At 46.7% G+C, this 18738-nt stretch overlaps 1 protein-coding gene across 2 annotated transcripts in view; it reads left to right on the top strand.

Moving 5' to 3' along the window:
- Nucleotides 1-13296, top strand: part of LOC112201759 (protein transport protein SFT2) — a 28139-nt gene extending 14843 nt beyond the window's left edge. The window contains exons 1-4 of one of the 2 annotated variants that reach the window (XM_024342680.2): nt 11136-11413; nt 12201-12468; nt 12574-12678; nt 12964-13296. In XM_024342680.2, the coding sequence (XP_024198448.1) occupies nt 11208-11413; nt 12201-12468; nt 12574-12678; nt 12964-13074 (690 nt within the window). In that variant the 5' untranslated portion in view covers nt 11136-11207 and the 3' untranslated portion in view covers nt 13075-13296. Of the gene's footprint in view, nt 1-11135; nt 11414-12200; nt 12469-12573; nt 12679-12963 lie in introns of those variants that run through there. The other variant, XM_040505661.1, reaches the window with a different exon arrangement.
- The last annotated feature ends 5442 nt before the right edge of the window (nt 13297-18738 follow it).

The following is an 18738-nucleotide window of genomic DNA, read 5'->3' as shown; positions in this document are numbered from 1 at the left end:
CGTTGGTTTTACTGAGCAAACGCTTTATACCCTTTCGGGTGGGCCCCTGCTGGGCCCCCCAGGGAGTCCCCCACTCCCCGGCGAAGATAGACCTCCGGATGGTCGGCAAGTTGTTTGTTGAGGGGGAGCTGCACGGAGCAGAGGGTGTTGGGTAGCGAGCCCAATGTTTAGCACCCAGATGACGGGGGTCAACGTGCCTAATCAGGGCCGTCGTAGACTGTTGACTAGTCCCCGTGTCCCGTAGGGACGGTCTGACGGTAACGCCGCGTGGCGGTCGTTGTCAGAGAGGCGTAGCCTCGGGATACGCATTTTGGCGGATATCCCCCCGCTAAATGTAGCAGGAAGCAGTGTCCGGCTGACGTGCCTGGCGGTATCTTGTTTGAACGATACTGCGTCTAAACAAAGCACTCAGTTTGCAAGATGAAAGTGGGTTCCGCCATAGGTGTACAGCGGAAGATACCCAGCTTGCAGGATGGTATAGCGAGAAGTTCCGCTGGCGGGGTTTCGCTCAGCGGAGACTTCGTGTCTTGGCAGATAACCAGTGAGAAGTTCCGCTGGCGGGGTTTCGCTCAGCGGATACCTCATCACTCGGAAGATGACCAGTGAGAAGTTCCGCTGGCGGGGTTTCGCTCAGCGGATACCTCATCACTCGGAAGATGACCAGTGAGAAGTTCTGCTGGCGGGGTTTCGCTCAGCGGAGACTTCATCACTCGGAAGATGTGACCAGTGAGAAGTTCCGCTGGCGGGATTTCGCTCAGCGGAGACTTCGGGCGGTATTGTGAAGTCGTCCCCGTGGTGGTTAACACGCGTCGAACCCATAGAGGGTTAGCGTGCGTAGGCTTGTCTCCTAAGCCTGTCCGTCTTCTTGCATTTAATGACAGTAAATGTGGGTTTCGTAACCGAGGTGACGCCTCGGGTACTCCGGAGAGTGAGTAGAGGGTTACGACACGTGTACGGCTGGTATGTGATGTCGTTATGGAGCGAACGGCTTAGGACGCGTTGATGTTGACATAAAAGGGGGGGGGGGAACCTTGAGAGATTTCATCACTCTGAAAATTTGAAAACCTAGTCATCGTCTTCAAGCTCCGTTTGTCCGAGATCGAAGAAAGAGTTTGCCGAAGCTTTGGGGTACCGTTCCCGGAGAGACGACGATCGCAGCCTCCTAAGATTACCGTGCACCACCGTGTCGTAGACTTCATCACTGAGGTTGGTACCTGGATCCCTCCTCTTTTATTTTTGTTTCAGTGGGATTGCTATTTTCTGGGTCTTGTTTTTGTCTTTTTTGGAATGATTGCTGGTTTTGTTGGGCGTGTTCTGAGGTGTAAAATGAGATTTTGGGGGGGGGGGGGGGGGGGGGGTTGAATTGCGGTTGGCAAAGCGTTAGTGCTTAGGGATTTTGATGGCCGAATCTGGGTTGAGTGCGTTTGTTCGTATTTTGGCATTTTCTGGGTTTTTGTTCTTGATGTCCTTGGCTATAACTGATGTGAGAATAGGCTAGATCTGTGTTTGTGCTAACTGATGTGGGTTTTAGGGTTTGGGATGGCTAAAGTCATAGAGATTTCGAGCAGTGAGGATTCCGGGTCTGACGTGTCGTTCAGATCGGCGGATAGGATTTTTATTGATTCGTTGCGTCCGTCTGCCCATGCAGGAACCTCACTGCCAGAACCGCTAGAAGTTGAGCCACTCCAGACTATCCCCTGGGAAGTAGCTATGGGTCGTGGTTCGCGTCCAAAAAGCTCAATGGCGGGTGAGGCCGCTGCTGCCAAAGCTAGGCGCGAAGAGCGTTTGGCGAGCAACAGTGCTGCCAGCGGCTCCGCTGGAGAAGGAGAAGTAGCGGGGCAAAATGCTGAGTCGGCGTGGTTCCTCTCGGATGGCACCGCCGTCGACGAGGCAGGAGGGCGGATGGACGCCGCCGGTGTAAACCGAATGAAGCAGACGTTTTGGTTGCCGGGCTCCGTGAAGCTGCGCCCGCCGACAGCGGATGAGAAGGCCTCGATTCTCCCGGCGGGACTTGCTGCCGTTCACGAGGCGATATTCCGCCAAGGAGTGACATTCCCGCTGGTGCCAAATCTCCAAATCTTGGTGTACGAATTTGGCCTTGCCTTTGGTCAGATTTGCCCCAACATGTGGCGGTTGATGTTGGCCATGAACTCACTCTGGCGGTTGTCCGGGTGCGAGGGGCCTACTGTGGCGGAAGTGCTTCACTTCTACGAGCTGGTGTACGTGAAGCGCCGAGGTTGCAAAGGGCAAGTGAACTTGAGCCGCCGGCAGGGAGCGCCCAAGCTGATCGAGAATCTAAGGGACTCAATGTCCTACTAGCGGGGGACCTTCTGCGTCGCCACAGAGGGTTGGGAGTATCACGCCAGGTCGAACGTAGTTGGCGGGTTTACGTATCTGCACTTGTATTGTCACTAACGATTACCGTTTTTGTGCAGCGGGACTGCGGTACACGCTAACGAGCGAAGAAGAGTGCCGCATAGCGAGGATCAGAGGTTGCTGGCGGAACCGCAACTTGCTAGATTTCCGACTTCTGACCGGTTGGGAGTTGCTGGTCGACCAGCGGCTAACGCGTTCCATTGGTGAGAAATCTCCGCCAGACCGTTTTCTCCCTTTTTTTTTGTAAGTGTGATCTGGACTGACAAATTTTTTTTTTAGAAACTCCGCCGGGCAATAAATCAAGTCGCGACGCTTTCGAAAAGGCCATGGACCGCGCGGAGATAGACGACTTTCTGGAGGCCATGTACGCCGAGGGGCTGGCGGCTCAGCAGACGCTGGTGAACCCCGAGACACTGGCACTGAGTCAGTCCGAGGTTCCCGTGGTGCTGCCTATGCCCCATCACTCCCATCTTGGTGAGGATGGACTGCCGGTAGTGCAGACGGGGACCCAAGCGGCTGGCGGGGAGAGGGGAAGCGTTGCGGCTGGGCAACAGAAGGAGCGGATGCCTGCTCAGAGGCGTGGCCCTCAAAAGGGGAAGGTGGTGCAACCGGCGGAGTCGCCAGTGAGGGTGACGAGGACCGCCGCCGGGAACCAAAGGGCGCTGGAGAGAAAACGCCGGCAGGTTGATTCTCCTGACGAGGAAGAGGAAGAGGAGGTTGAGGTAATCGGGGCCCGTCGACAGAAGAAGGCTCGCCCAGCTCCTTCGAAAACTGTTGCGGTGGAGGGAGAGGCGCCCGCCATTAGTGATCTGGACTCGTTTGCTGAGTACGCCGCGTTCATGACAGATGGTGAGCGGGAGTTCCTCTTCCATCTATGCGAACGGCTAGGGTTCGGCGGCCTAGCGGGCATCTCGCGCCCCACGGCAATTGACCAATCGCCCTTCAGCTCGGCGTTTGGGCAAATATCGGCGGGACTGCACGACATGTTCGTGGCGGCGTCGAAGCGGCCCCTGATTGAGGGGGAGCTCAGGGATGAAATCCAAGGTCTCCAGAAGGAGTTGGCGGAGGCGAAGGAGAAGCTGGCGGTGGCGGAGCGGGGGCTTGCCAAGGCGGAATGTGACTATGCCGACGTCCGCGGTAAGCTCAATGTAGCCATTGAGCGGGACTTGGAGAGGAATGAATATGTCTCCAAGTTGGAGCAAGACATCGTCCTGCTGCAGGAGCGGATAGCCGCCAAGGATAAAAAACTCATTATTGTGCAGCGGGAGTCCGCCGACAGAATGGCTGAAGTGAAGCGGCTGGGGGGTGAGGTTAACCGGCTGAGGGCTGAAGGGAGTACCGCTGCGGCCGCCGCCGTTGAGGCGTTCAAGCAGTCGGCGGAGTTTAAGAAGGCAATGACCGAGTCGGCGAAGGCTGGGGCCCGAGCAAATATAGACATGCTGAAGCGGAAGGGCGCCATTGACTTCGCCAAAGCGTCACAGCCCGACGCGCCGCCGGTTGAGAGTATCCCGCCGGAGACAGACGTGCCTGCCCCATCCGGAGGTGCCTGCTTGGGCAGCGGAGAAAGTGGCGCTCATCCGGCGGCAGGGTCCCAGCAGACTCCCCACCCCACCCCGTCGGAGGTGTCACGTGCTGGATTCCTGGAGGCACACACCCGGGCGGATGGTACCATGGAGACCCCCAGTCCGACGGTGCGAGGGTCCGACCAAGCGAGTCGATCGATCGTGCCGCCGCCCGCCGAAGCAGAAAATGTCGAAGGCAACCCCTGAAGCCGGCCGAGGCTGCTGGAGACTTTCCTAGTTTTTTTTTTTTTTGTTTTGTTTTGTGGCCGCTGAGTCACGACAGCTTGTAAAGAATATTGAAAGTGAAATAAATTTCTGAATTGGTTTGCCATGATGTGTTTGCAAGTGCTAGTGTTTTGAGTTATATATATTTCTTCTGTCGATCAATGAAACACTAAAGGAATTAAGATTGGTCCAAGTGCACCACGTAGCGGACGAAGTCCGCCGACGATTGCTGGCGTTGCCAGTTGCCCTCAGTGCTAGACTTGGTAACAATGGTTTGAATAATTCCTCGTTTCATTGATAGCTGACGGATCAGTGTACAAAAGTGGGGTAGTACCCGTTGGGTAGCTTCCCTTAGCTAAATGTTTGAACAAAAATTTAGCTAAGTGAAGATGCTCTTGGGTAGCGGTTTGACTATTTGTAGTAATACCGAAGGTGTTCAGTATTCCAAGGGTGGGTCGATGTGACGCCGTCTTTGTCCATTAAGTAGAAGGTGCCTGGGCTAACGACTTCCACAATTTTGTACGGGCCTTCCCATGTTGGGCGGAGTTTTGTTGGTGGCGGGATGACCTCCTTCATGACCGAGTCCCCCAATTGGAGGTTCCGGGCCTTGACCCTGGCGTTGTAGAAACGCGATACCCGTTGTTTGTTTTGTAAATTGTGTAAATGGGCCTTGTGTCTTTTTTCCTCTAGGAGGTCCCTGTCCAAGTTGACGCCGTTGCTGTTGGTCTCTGGGCAGTAGCCGTTGACCCTAGCGGTGGGCTGAGTTACCTCAATAGGAAGGATAGCTTCTGTGCCGAACATCATACAAAAAGGAGTTTCGCCCGTGGCGGTAGTTGGAGTTGTCCGGATGGCCCATAGGACCTCTGGAAGTTTTTCCGGCCACAAACCCTTGGCGTCGTCGAGCTTCTTTTTTAGCAGCTTCTTGATTATCTTGTTTGCTGCTTCGACCTGGCCGTTGGTTTGGGGATGGGCGACAGATGCAAAACTTAACTTGGTGCCCAGGTTGGCGGCAAATGAGATGAGTTCCTTATTGTTGAACTGTGTGCCGTTGTCTGTAATGATTGTATGTGGGACGCCATAGCGGCAGTAGATATTCTTCCAAAGGAAGCGAATTACCTTTGCGGTAGTTATTGCTGTCAGTGGCTCCGCTTCTACCCACTTACTGTTGTAGTCGATGGCGACAATGATGTACTTGAACTGGCCCTTGGCGGTTTGGAACTTTCCCATCAAATCAAGGCCCCACGTGGAATGAATCCATGGGCCGATGATGACTGATAGTGGTTCCGCCGGCGCGTGTGGGAGATCTGCAAACTGTTGGCATTTGTGGCAAGACCTCGAAATCCGCCGGGCATCATCACCAAGCGTGGGCCAGAAGTAACCTTGTCGCATTGTGCGGTTAGCCAAGGATCTGGCGCCCGAGTGGTTTCCGCATTCCCCGCCATGGATTTCTGCTAGGACGACCTTTCCCTCCTCTGGGGTTAGACAGCGGAGGTTGGGATGGGTGAATCCCTGGCGGTAAAGCTTGCCGTCCTGGATGTTGTAGCGGGTTGCCCTGCGCTTGAGCTGTCTTGCGTGGACCTTATCTTCTGGCAATGTGCCGCTGCGCTTGTATGCAATGATTTCGTCCATCCAGCTGGGATTGACCTGAATGTTGAAAATCTCCGCCAGGGTCTTTGTGATACTTGGCTTGTCAAGGTATTCCACCCTTGTGTCCGCTGGACTCTGATGTGGTTGGGCGGTTGCCAATCTCGCCAGTGAATCAGCCTTAGCGTTCTTTTCCCTGGGGATTTGTGTGATGGAGTGAAATTTGAACTTTTTTAGCAAGGTTTTGACGTACCCCAAATATGCCGCTAACTGCTGGTCCTTGGCCTGGAAGCTGTCGTTGACCTGGTTAACGACTAGTTGCGAGTCGCTGAATATGTTGACGCTGTCAGCTCCTGAGTCAATGGCGAGGAGTAGACCGGCGACAAGTGCCTCGTATTCTGCCATATTGTTTGAAGCTTTGAAGTTGAATTTCAACGCGTATTCCGCGTTCAGTCCCCCGGGTCCTGTTAAGATGACTCCGGCGCCGCTGGCCTTGGCGCAAGCGGAGCCGTCCACATGCAGGTTCCAATCTGACTGTAGGGGAGTTGCCTCCTCACCGTTTACCATTTCTGTTCCGGGCTCTGTTTGGGTAGCGGGTTCCGGCTGAAGCTCAGTAAGTTCAGCGATGAAGTCCACCACTGCCTGGCCCTTCATGGCGGTTCTTGGCTTGTACTCTATGTCGAATTCGCTGAGCTCAATGGCCCACTTACTGAGGCGCCCCGAGTGTTCAGGGTTCTGCATCACTTGCCTCAACGGTTGATTGGTTAACACATGGATCGTGTGAGCCTGGAAGTACTGCCGGAGGCGTCTGGCGGCAACGATAAGTGCGAGGGCCAGTTGCTCCAACGGTGAATATCTTGTTTCTGCTCCGTTCATGCCTCTGCCGGCGTAGAACACTGGGAGCTCATCCTGGCCCTCCCGCCGGACAATGGCGCAACTTATCGCCGTTGCCGAGACCGCTAGATAGATGAACAGTGTTTCTCCTTGCACAGGGACAGAAAGGAGAGGGACTGCCGCCAGGTATTCCTTTAGGCCCTGGAACGCCGCCTGACACTCTAGGTTCCAGTCAATGACCTTCTTGTGAGTTGTTTTGAGGAGTTTGAAGAATGGGGCACACCTATCAGTTAGTCGAGAGATGAATCGAGAAAGGGCGGTTAACTTGCCCTGGAGGCACTGTACGTCCACCTTATACTCGGGGTTCGCCAGGTTAAGGATGGCCTGTACCTTATCCGGGTTAGCCTCGATACCTCGCTCGCTGACGATGTAACCGAGAAATTTGCTAGCGGTGACTGCAAAGAAACATTTTTCTGGGTTGAGGCGCATATCATAGGCCAGGAGGATGGTTACTATGATCCTGAGGTTTGCCACATGTCCACTGGCCTTTATGCTCTTAACTAGCATGTCGTCCACGTAGACCTCGATGATTTTGCCCAGATGCTCAGCGAACATGGCGTTCATCAATCGCTGATAAGTTGCACCGGCGTTCTTCAGACCGAAAGGCATGACATTGTAGCAGTAGAGGCCTTTATCGGTGGTGAAGGTGGTGCATTCCTGGTCGCTGGGGTGCATCCTGATCTGATTGTATCCGGAGAAAGCGTCCATCACGCTGAGGAGCTCGTGTCCGACAGTTGAATCGACTAACTGATCGATACGAGGTAGCGGGAAACTATCCTTTGGGCATGCTTTGTTGAGATTTTTGAAGTCGACGCACATCCGCCACTTGCCGCTGGGCTTTTTACCATTACCAAATTTGAGATCCACTGGGGATAGATGACTTGGCGGATGAACCCAATGTCCCGTAGTTTGGCGACCTCCTCTCCGATTGCCCGGTACTTTTCCTCATCAAAGGCCCTCCGCTTCTGCTTGATAGGGTAAAAGGAGGGTTTGATGGTCAGCTTATGAGTGATAATTTCAGGGGAGATACCTGGCATGTCCGCGTAGGACCATGCAAAGACGGCGGCGTTGTCACGCAGGAATTGGGTGAGTTCTGCCTCCACCTCTGGATCTAGTTGGGCGCCTATGCGGACTGTCCGCTCAGGGTGTTCGTCTGAGATGCAGACAACCTTTAATGACGTGCCCGGGTTGACCGGCTCCTTCCTTACATATTTCTCCTCCTCATCCCTAGGATCCTCAAAGATGTTTGGTGGCGGTGCCTCATTACCTACTGTCAGAATTTCATGGCGGCGCGCTGACCGCGTTATAGTCGTTGAATAACATTCTCGTGCCAGCTGCTGGCTTCCCCTCACACAGCCCGTGCCATTGGGTGTGGGGAACTTCATGAGAAGCATGCATGTACCCGGCAATGATGCACTTGAGCTTGTTAAGCGCTGGTCGACCAATGATGGCGTTGTATGAACTGACACAGTCGACGATAATGAACTCCGTATGCACCTCCGCCATGCACGGACTAGTGCCAATAACCAAGCGCATGTAATCTGACCCTAGCGGTTGTGTGACGTCGCCGGAAAAGCTGAGCAGTGGCTCGTGATCCTGGAGTAGTTTTTTGTTTCGCTTGAGATGGTCGTAGCAACCGCTGAAGATAACGTTGACAGCGGATCCGCTATCCACTAAGATTCTCCCCACTGAGAATTTGCCAAGAATGGCATCGACCAGGAAAGGGTCATCGTGGGGTAAATGCACTCCGCGTTCCTCCTCCTCTGAGAAGGTAATAGGTTCCCAGCCTGATTTTGGGAGTTTGGCGGATCTTTCGTAGCGGATGTTGCAGACTTCCTTCGGATGATTAGCGCGTGCATAGCGCTTTCTTGCCCTGTGGGACATGTTGGTGATTGGAGCACCGCCATCGATGGTGTTGATGCGGCCCAAGGTCTCGACGTTGGCAATTACTGGTGGTGGTTGGCGCACCCTGAACTGTTCCATCTTGCCGTCACGGTACAAGGTCTCAACGGCTGTTTTGAGAGCATTGCAGCTATTGGTATTGTGGCCGCTGTCCTCGTGGTATTTGCACCACTTGTCGGTGTTCCTGGGTTTACCCGTTTTTGGGTACTTTGGAGGGGGTGGCGGTGGAATCTGATCCTTGCACTGATTATAGATATCTTCATATGAGGCCGTTAAGACCGTGAAAACTGCATACCGCTGCGAGGACTCCGCCTGCTTGTTGCGGTTATCTCCATGGGTTGGGCGGTTTCCCCTGTTGTAAGGCTGGTCCTTCTGCCGCTTGTTCTGGTGGTGGCCCTGCTGCCACTCCCTTTTCTTATCAGTTGGTGGTGCTGGGGGGGTTTTGTTAGCGGTTTCCTGGTGACTGGAGGATGGTTGTGTTGACTTTGTTGGCGTTGCTGGTGGTGGTGGGGTTTCTCCATATGTGATGAATTCCGCCTGGGCGTGAATGACCGCCTCACTCATGACGTGGTCATACGTCGCATTGGGATGACTGTAATTGAGGTGATAGAGGAACGGTCCCTTGAGAAGTCCCTTCCTGAAGGCCGCTGATGCCATAGTTTTGTCTAGGTCGCGGCACTGAGACGCTGCCGCCCGCCACCTTGTGACGAAGGCCTTCAGTGATTCGTCCTCCCCCTGCTTAACGCTGAACAGCTGACTTGTGTTGTGATGCCCGGCGGACAATAAGATGAAACGAGAGAGGAAAGCGTGTGATAGTGCATGGAATGAGCCGACAGAACCTGGCGGACATTCAAAGAACCAGTTCATTGCCTCGCCATCCAGTGTTTCGCTGAACAAATGGCATAAGGTGGCGTCGTCGAAACCCTTGTTGTTGGTGACCTTCTTGAAGGTGTCCATGTGGACGAAGGGATCGGACATTCCGCCGTAGTGCGGCATCTTTGGGGTTTTTGCATATGCTGGTCTGACAGCCTGCAGAATTGCAGCGGAAAAGGGCCCGGGTCTGGAAGTGAAGAGCGGATTCCGAGTTGGCGCTGGGACGCCCGACTCCGCCCGGATCAATCTCTGCTCCAGTTGGTGCATCCTTTCCAATAGCTGGGCGGTCGCCTCGTCGGCCGAATCGGTCTGAATGATCCGCTGGGCTGGCCTGCACCTCGGCACAGGCGGATTACCCTCTGTCCTCGCCCTGGTTTCTGAGCGGTTGGTGTGCGGGAGTGATTCCGCCTCCTGTTCTAACATTAGCTGAGGTATGGGCGGTGGTCCCATTCCCAACAACTCAGGTGGGTTCAGCGGTACCTGCATCTGTACGACCGGCCCTGGTACCAATGTTCCGGTGCTGGGTCGACTACGCCTGGTGCTACGTGACTGCTCGCTCTGTGCTGGGCGGTCGGTGGCCGCCAGCGTCTTCTTTAGTTCCTCAAAATGTGTCATTAGTGTAGCCACCTGCCTTTGGGCTTCAGCCTTTTCCCTGCGCTCCTCCTCACATTCTCTGTTTGCCTTGTGAAGATCCGCCAGTGCTAGCTCGTACATGGTGACGAGATCTTGGCCTGATGGGCGGCTGCTGCCTGGATTTGCCTCACCGCCGGGGTTGGCCGGGGTTGTGAATAGTGCGCGGTTAACGCCGATCGCGGGGTCGGAGGGTTGGGGGATGGCGGGCTGCTCTGTTTGCTCCTCCGCGTTTCCCCCGCTACCGTTAGTCATGGTGATTGTAGCGGGATGACCTTCTGTTCAAGGGTTCCCACAGACGGCGCCAATGTTGATATCTGAAAGTCCAGCGGTAGCTGGGCCCTAGCTAACGTTGATCCGGTGGGCGGATCGGTACTTGTATTGTTCTCGAAGCTTCCGTTACCTGTCAAGTGAAATACAACGGACGTCAGAGGGAGACCGCGCCGGGTGGTCTTCTGCTCTCCGATGCCTAAGTTAGTCAATGTACTTGTGTTGACAGAGTAACAGTAGATGAGTATTGAATGCGTAATTAATGAGGAGAGAGGGGAGAACCTTTTATAGGTGAGGAAGAGGTTGATCTTCTCTTTGTTTTCGATGTGGGACTGATATGCTTCAGTTCCCAGTTTCAGAAGCCTCTGACGGTGATCTGGAGATGGTCCGACGCTGAGGCTGTAGCCTGCCTGGCGGTGTGTCTGCGTGTCATTCCTTTAGTTGGAATTAGTACCTTCGGCGGTACAATGAGCGTGGCCCATTATAGCTAATTATGTTTGCAAATGTACATGTATGTACACCAGTCGCCGGATTCCGCGGCCGGCCACTAGTCACCGGAGTCCAGCAAGGTATCCAACGACTTCTCTCTCTAAGTGAGAAAGAAGGAGAGGGCAAAAAAGTCCCAAAAATAAATAAAAAGAATAAAAAAAGAATTAATTAGGTAATAGGGAAATAATCCCTTAGAGTATTTTAGGTAAATGGGGTTTTTAAACTCTTAGTCGGGCAAGTGGGCAATTTTTAAGCTGAAATTGGATAAATGATCATTTCCCCAAAAAAAATCCCACAATTCAAACCCGAAACGTTTCTTCCCTTTCCCTTTATAATTTTAAATTCCCAGAAAAAGCCTATAGTCAGCGACTGTTGGGTGAGCCAAAAAAAAAAACACCCACAATGCAGAAAATGGCACAGGAATGGTTCTCCGGCGGCAGCACCGGCGCCGGCGGCGACTCTCAGCAGCCGGCGTCTTCTCTCTTAGCCGATTGGAACTCCTACGCCGCTTCCCAATCCGCAGAGGACAGCTCCTCTTCGGCCCTCGGCTTCGATCTCGAATCTGCGGTCCGCTCCGCAAACGACACCGTTTCGGGCACTTTCAGCGTGTAAGTAGATATCTGATTTGATCTCGCTCTTCTCTCTCTCGATTCATGTCAGCATTTTTAGTTGGAATTTGATTTGTTTAGGTGGATTTGATAGTGGGATTTGTTGATTTGTGTACGATTTAAGTGAAATCTGATACTGGATTGGTGATGTTTGTGCGTATGTACTACTGTATGTTGATGAATCTGAAATCGAAGATGAATTGGATTTTGGGGTCTTATGAGTTGATTCCTTTGCTTCATTATTGAAAATTTGTGAGAGCTGCTGCTTTATCTGATGCTTGAAGGTGGTTATGTTTTCGTAAAGTGATTTAAAGGTTTGTAATTTGTGTCGGATTGCGTGATGAATGCTAGGGAACTGAAGCATTTGCTTCTACGATGAAGGTTTTTGAGTGAAAATATGGAAGGTTATTAAGAATGCTGACTTTATAGACTGAAGAAAATGTGTACCTATGTAGGTTTTCCGTAGAGGATTTGAGTTTAGCACTCTGGATTTTAGTAAACTAGAGGTTTGAGGCTAACCTTGGCTTTTTAGTGTGCAGTTTCATAAATAGAACTAAAACAAGACTGAAATTTTCCAGTTATTTCAATGGTTTTTCTGTTCTATATACCTCAGAAAGGTTTTTATTCTTCTGTAACATATCATCACTCGTTAAATTTTAACAGCATATTAATGGTGAAGGGGATAAGTTTGGTAAATTCTAAACCAGAGTCTCATATTAATTTTGTTCTGTGTCATTGTTTATCTCACAATGGAATCCTTATTTGATTTTTGTTGATACATGTTTAGGGTTTCCAAAGGAGTTAGAGATCTACCTGGGAACCTCCAGTCTGCCACTAGTAGTGTCCCTTCAGGAAAAGCTCTCATGTATTTTGGTTTGTTTCTGGCAACTGGGGTGTTCTTCGTTTTTATTGCATTTACCATGTTCCTTCCGGTTATGGTGTTGATGCCACAGAAGTTTGCTATCTGCTTTACACTCGGGTGTGCCTTTATAATTGGATCCTTCTTTGCACTTAAAGGTCCAAAGAATCAGTTTGTTCACATGTCCTCGAAAGAGGTATCTCTACCACATTTACCTAAGCTCTTGTTTTTGTAACTTGTCTCCCAGCTAATATACAGGATGTATACTTCACTGTTTTCTAACTTTCCATTACTTATGCAGAGACTTCCTTTCACACTTGGATTTTTAGGCAGTATGGTGGGTACCATATATGTCTCGATGGTGCTTCACAGCTATATTCTCTCTGTGTTTTTCTCTGTATTACAGGTATCTAACTTTGTTTCTCTCATTCTTCTTCTTAGTTCTGTTCTTAGGCTTTAGTTACTGATTGTGCTTTTTCAGATGATTTCCAGTGATTGTCTAGTCCTTCTCTGCTTCTCATATTTGGTTTTTTGAAGTAGATCTAATATGAATTTAGTTGTGACTCCTGAAACTTCATTACCCTGGTTGTTTTAGTAATCAGGAAAAAAAAAATGTGTGTGTGTGCGCGCCTCTTATGATAGTTAAATGTCCAATCAGACATTGACACACATGCTCAAATGATATTACCAGGTTCTGGCGCTTGCATACTATGCTGTTTCATACTTTCCTGGTGGATCAGCGGGTTTGAAGTTCCTATCTTCTGCCCTTACGTCTTCAGTAATGAAATGTTTTGGGAGGTGACATTGACCTCTTTTACTTCTATGATTGCCGTGTATATTTCTTGCCTAAGTTTTTTTTTGTAAGTGTAGTTGAAACTATGGGATGGCATGAGAAAGAATTCTAATTTGAACCCTTAAGAAATGTAAGTGTTTCTTTCCTTTGGAAGTTGATAGTGGACCTTCATTAGAAAAGAAAAAAAAATTCAGTGTGAATCAGTGACACCATGAATCAATTGGCAGTAAACCTGTTTGAGTATCTACTGGCGAAGGCAATAGGATGGCCGGCCAAGGCAATGTCATGGACGGCCATCCCATGGGGCTGACACTACATTCTTTTACTGTTTTATTAGTCTCCCCCTTTGAATATGATATATTGCCTGGTGAGTGGTAACAAGAATGAGATTGAAAAATGAAAACTAGGATGATGTCATTATGAATAGGTTTTGGAGTTGTAATTTTGTTGTCCGCTCAATGTTGAAATTCTAATAGTTGTGACAGTTTATATTTCCATGTGAACTTATCTATTATAGGTTTAGCTAAAAGTATGTGTGAGATTTAGATCTTCTAATGTTTTACACAACTTTTTGCTCTGTGTAGGTTCTTTGGTTTTTGTTTCTGAGTAACACTTGCACAACTCTTAAGTTTTTGCAAGGATAAATAGATCTGCTATTTCGTTTCAGTTGTCTTGACTTACAACTGCAAATTTGCATTTTGAAGTGACATTAGCAAGAAAGACTTTTAGTATGTCCCTAGTTAGAACTTTAAATTAAGTCAGATATCCGTGCCAAAAGTCCAAATTATGATAGGATACAAATGGTGCTGTTGGGATAATCTGACCACACTACCATAAAAATATTGGAAAGCTTTGTTGCTGCAAGTTGTTCATTATCTTGAAGTGAGACTATTCCTATAACCACTTGATACTATATTCAGGGTTCAGTTAGCATTTACTTACTACTGTGTGGTAGGCTACCATGTTGGGGCTAGATATGGATGCTTATACTAGCCATTCTGCATTATTATCATGCGCCATAGAACCAACGCCACTTTTTCTATGCAATTGTCTTCAATTTTGATTAGTTTCTAGTAGTTTATGGATCACATAATTTAAGCCACATGATGCTGGACCCTGCTCTGTTCCATGTTATATTACCCAAACAAGATAGGGTTAGGTTGGAATTGCAGCCCAAGTGCACAACGGTGAAGTTTTTCTTCTTGGTTTTTCTGTTTCTCTGAAACACTACAGCTAAGAAACACATCAATGAAGAAATCTTTTGATGAAATGACAATGCTTTGTCCTCCTGTTCTGAGCAAAACCAATGGATTATTAAGTTGGCAGCAATATGTATAATTGAAGATGCAAGTGCTTTTAAATCCACCTTTTCCTTTGTTCAGTGACACCCTTGCAGAGAAGCTCCTGGCCCCTGCCGGCAACAGTACAGTTTATTTTTCTTTTTGGTTTTAGGGTTTCTTTAATGGCCATGAGATAGAAGATCAGACTTGGAACCTGGAATGTAGAGAATTTAGAGTTTAAAACTTAATCCAACATGTTTTGATTTTCGCCGGCCATTTGAAGTTTTGGAATCATATTGCGTATGCATCTTGCATTAAAAACAGATTTCATTTCCATTGGTAGGGTGTTACGACTTACCATGTCTGGTTAGGAATTAGGAAGTGATTAGTTTTATCAAATTATCATTTGTTCTAAAGATACACAGTAAAAGCAAAAAACCTTGGGCCCTTGGCACACACATTTTGACTATTAAGGCCTTAAGTGCGGTTTAGAATTGTTGCACATGCGGTGCTTTAAGATAAAGGAACGAGTTTAGTCCTCCTCTACCTCACAGGCTTACACCAATTCCAATCACTCTTATAGAATTGAGTCTAATGACAATGGATAGTCATACAAAATGGTTTAAAGGCTGTGTTCAAACAACAAAATCCAGAAATCAAGGAAAGATAAGCACAACAAATTGTAACTAGGCGACAAGGATTTTGACCTTTTGATGGAGCTTACGCAAGAGAACACATTCTATATGTTAAGGCCTTGTTTTTGTATTGAAATTATTGAGAAAGGTTAGGGCCATCTTCTCCACTAAGTAAAACAAAGTGATGGGTTCAAAGATCAATTGGCATAATCAGAAATAAATTAAGCCTAAGCCAAAGTAGCGTTCAAATGGGTAAGTGAGGACAATTGGTGTATCCTAAGCCGGCTACTAAACAAATGGATTATCATATTAGGGTTTGTATGAGAGATTAGATTTCAATCAAAAGTGAACAAAAGGATGCTTAGAGTGATTCATTGACTCACTAAGTCACTAGTATTAGTGTTAGAAATACAAATAGCTACCCAATTATGCATTCCAATTAATTTGACCGTGGAAAGCTAAAGTACATTGTGTAGGCCAATTAAGAAAGGTAACAAAATATTATGACATGAACTCCATTGAATTCGTATATTAATCAAAATGAGAAGAGGTAATCGAACTCAGAACCTCTGTATTTTTACTCGAGAAAAATCCTATATCATTATATCTCATATTAATTAGCTAAATGCTTTTGAGTACTTAGCTATTCAATACAAAGCAATAGTGGCGCTTTTGAGTGACTAGCGCACTACATCGATCAACATCATAATAAGATATTGCAATCCTACCAAAGTTGCTCTTGTTTTGGACCGTGAATAGACCCCTATTGATCTCTTAGTCGATGAGATCACATAGGCAAATGACAAATGACTTGGATCCATCATGGTCTATCATTATTTTTTTTTTGAATAACATGCATGGTCTATCATTATTATTCATCAGTAGTTTTTATTTCCAGAACTAAAAAGCCCTAGGGTTCATAGCCATTTTGCCAACTCCATTGCACGTGTGCCATGACAAAGACTCTTTCAGCTCCTCTCCTCCCTAGCTTCTACTCTCAATCGCCCTGAAAATACATCCATATACAAATTCGATATGCAAAGCTTTGTTCATAAACTATAAAGAAAGCCAAAGCCGCCCTTCTTCCATTCTCTCTCCATATGCAAATTCCATATACAAAACTTTATTCATAAACTATAAAGAAAGCCAAACCCACCCTTCTTCCATACTCTCTCTCTCTCTACATGTGCAGGTCTCATGCCAGAAACCAGAGCTGACAAAACCCTAATAATTAAATAGTTGCACCAAGTGAGGACTGTAACATGGCACTATTTGAACAACCAGAAAGCAAGATGTTCTATATCAGAAAAACCAAACAGACTCCATTTAAGTCTTGTCATGTGCACAATACAGACCATTGACAAAGATCAGATTCCTATATAAGTTCTCTGGGTAATCTATGAATATGGGATATATATTGTTACCCAATATTAATATATACAAGCATGTGATGGGATCTGAAATATAAAAGAGAATTTGATTTAGATCCAAATCACACACTGCCTTTGCATTTTCATAAGTTAGTGCATGCAGCTGGTTAATAATTGAGATGAACAAGTTGCAGACAAATCTACTATATATATAGATAATTAGATTATTTATGTCAACAATGAAATAATGAATGCACTATGAATTTCAATATTTGACTACCCATTATTGCTGAGTGGTAAAAAAGTGGTCACATGATCCACTTCCATTCGTGCATAGAAAAATTCTATATCCAACAAAAAATCCTTTATAAATTTCTAGGACAAGAAGCCTTTTTGAGCTAGCTTGCTTTTCACAAAGAAATTTAAGAAATGAGAAAAGTGGTGTTGGAGAGAAAGACACATAAATTATATCTACCCTGATATCTAACTGTAGTTTGGTTGTATCCCTTCTTTAGGTGTATGTGTCCCTATATTGTTTATTAGCTTCCCTTGTATGTGATATAGATTTCTTTCTGGACAGCAAATGAGTGAAACATAAAAGGGAGAAGCACATCTATGGGGTCCATATATATCATGGATGATTTGTGTTCATGTAATATAAGGCGTACAAAAATTTAAAGAAATTAAATCAATCACAATTATATACAGACGGAATTAATTGTGTGCGTAAAGGATCTTTAAGCGATCAAGGGTTCACATCAGAATAGATATTCATGAACAGATGAGAAGAAGATTTATGTGTTCTTAAAGCTGTCCAAGCCTGAAGGGGTCTATATCAGTTCCAATTATTGTTCACTGCATTATTTTAACTGTAATATTGTTATATCTGTTAAATGGATAATCTATCTAAAATCACAGTTCTTGTCTAAGAACAAGATAACTTAACCTGGCAACACTGATAAAAGCTTAAAACTTGTTTGCTGGTATATATGGAATTTATATATCTGCTCATATATCAATAACATTATCCTTAAAAAGCACATCTTTACACAACTAATGGTTTAAATTGTACTGCTGGCTAGCCACTATCATGTACTAATTAAAACTAAATTATGCACAATTAAGTAATTTACTTATTAATGAAAATAGAGACAAAAGAAGCATGTTACCACCACACAATCCCAAGAAACAAACATGTAAAAACCAACTTAGTTTTAATAAGCTCTGAAGCCCGTGAACTCTTAATTATGCTGATTGGCCATCAATATTATAAACAACATGATCTCATTGTGTTTCATATATAGGTGATTTGGTTTTGATTTGTGATTAGAACTAATTATAATTAACAAGTCTTAGTTGGTGACTTTGTTCCTTCCAAACAAGGCCAGCATTCCTTCTTTGTTTTCTTTTAATCTTTCCAGCAAGACCATCCGACAGCATGACCAGATTTGCAGTAATTAAACTAAAAAAACCATATTTTCACATATTCCTCACTTCCATGTGCACTTCACTACTCCACCAGATTCCAGTCATTCCACATACATATTTCCTCCAAACATAAACTCAAATAGATCACCATCCTTTAAAGAATGACTATATACAACACATTCTGCCTCTAAAGATTAACCATTCCTGATCCCTGAAATTCAAGTATATTTCGAATAAATAATAGAAATCGATTAGTATGATATTCATTATCTATTCATTTTTCGATAATTAAAGGTTTTTGGCATGATATGGCTGCCCCTAAAGAAATGTGTATGCTTCAAATTGTTGGTTCATTTCTTGATAGCTTTAGTATTTAGGATGTATGCAATGATTGCAAAACAAGAATTTCCTTTGCTTTTTATTCTTTTAACTCTTAGTTAACCAAAACCAATCTTTTTTCAATATTCGTCTGTGACGAGATTTAGATGGGTGTGTTCCTCAATTGAGTAGGAACATGGATTGGTACTTACCTACTAGTCTACTACAATCACCATAACTTCTACAAGCAGCTGCTAAGAAAGCTGTGGCCACAAAGATTGATGGACCACATTTGGGGTTTGGGACCTTGCCCGATTTAAGAAGATGTTGTCATCTTGATTAACACAATCCACAGCTTAACACATTCAATGAGTTGCTCTGTCTTGTTGGTTTGATCACTAAGCTATCACTGTCTAAGAGCCGATCCCCAAAAATTGGGATAATGGTTTTACTCTTCAACCAAGTTAGGGTTTAACTGTCAAAATAATCAATGCCAAAAGGAAATGTTCTTTTATGACAGAAGGAATGTGATTTCTGGGTATTACACATGGTAAAAGAAAGTGACTTGCTTAACAAAAACACCAAAGACAGTCCATCTAGAGAGAAAAAAACCAAAACCTTTTCTGCCAATTAATTACTTGA

This window comes from Rosa chinensis, chromosome 5 (genome assembly GCF_002994745.2).
Source record: "Rosa chinensis cultivar Old Blush chromosome 5, RchiOBHm-V2, whole genome shotgun sequence".
Taxonomy (NCBI): Eukaryota; Viridiplantae; Streptophyta; class Magnoliopsida; order Rosales; family Rosaceae; genus Rosa; species Rosa chinensis.
Note: the sequence above shows the minus strand (reverse complement) of the source record. Positions and strands in the feature narration are given on the sequence as shown.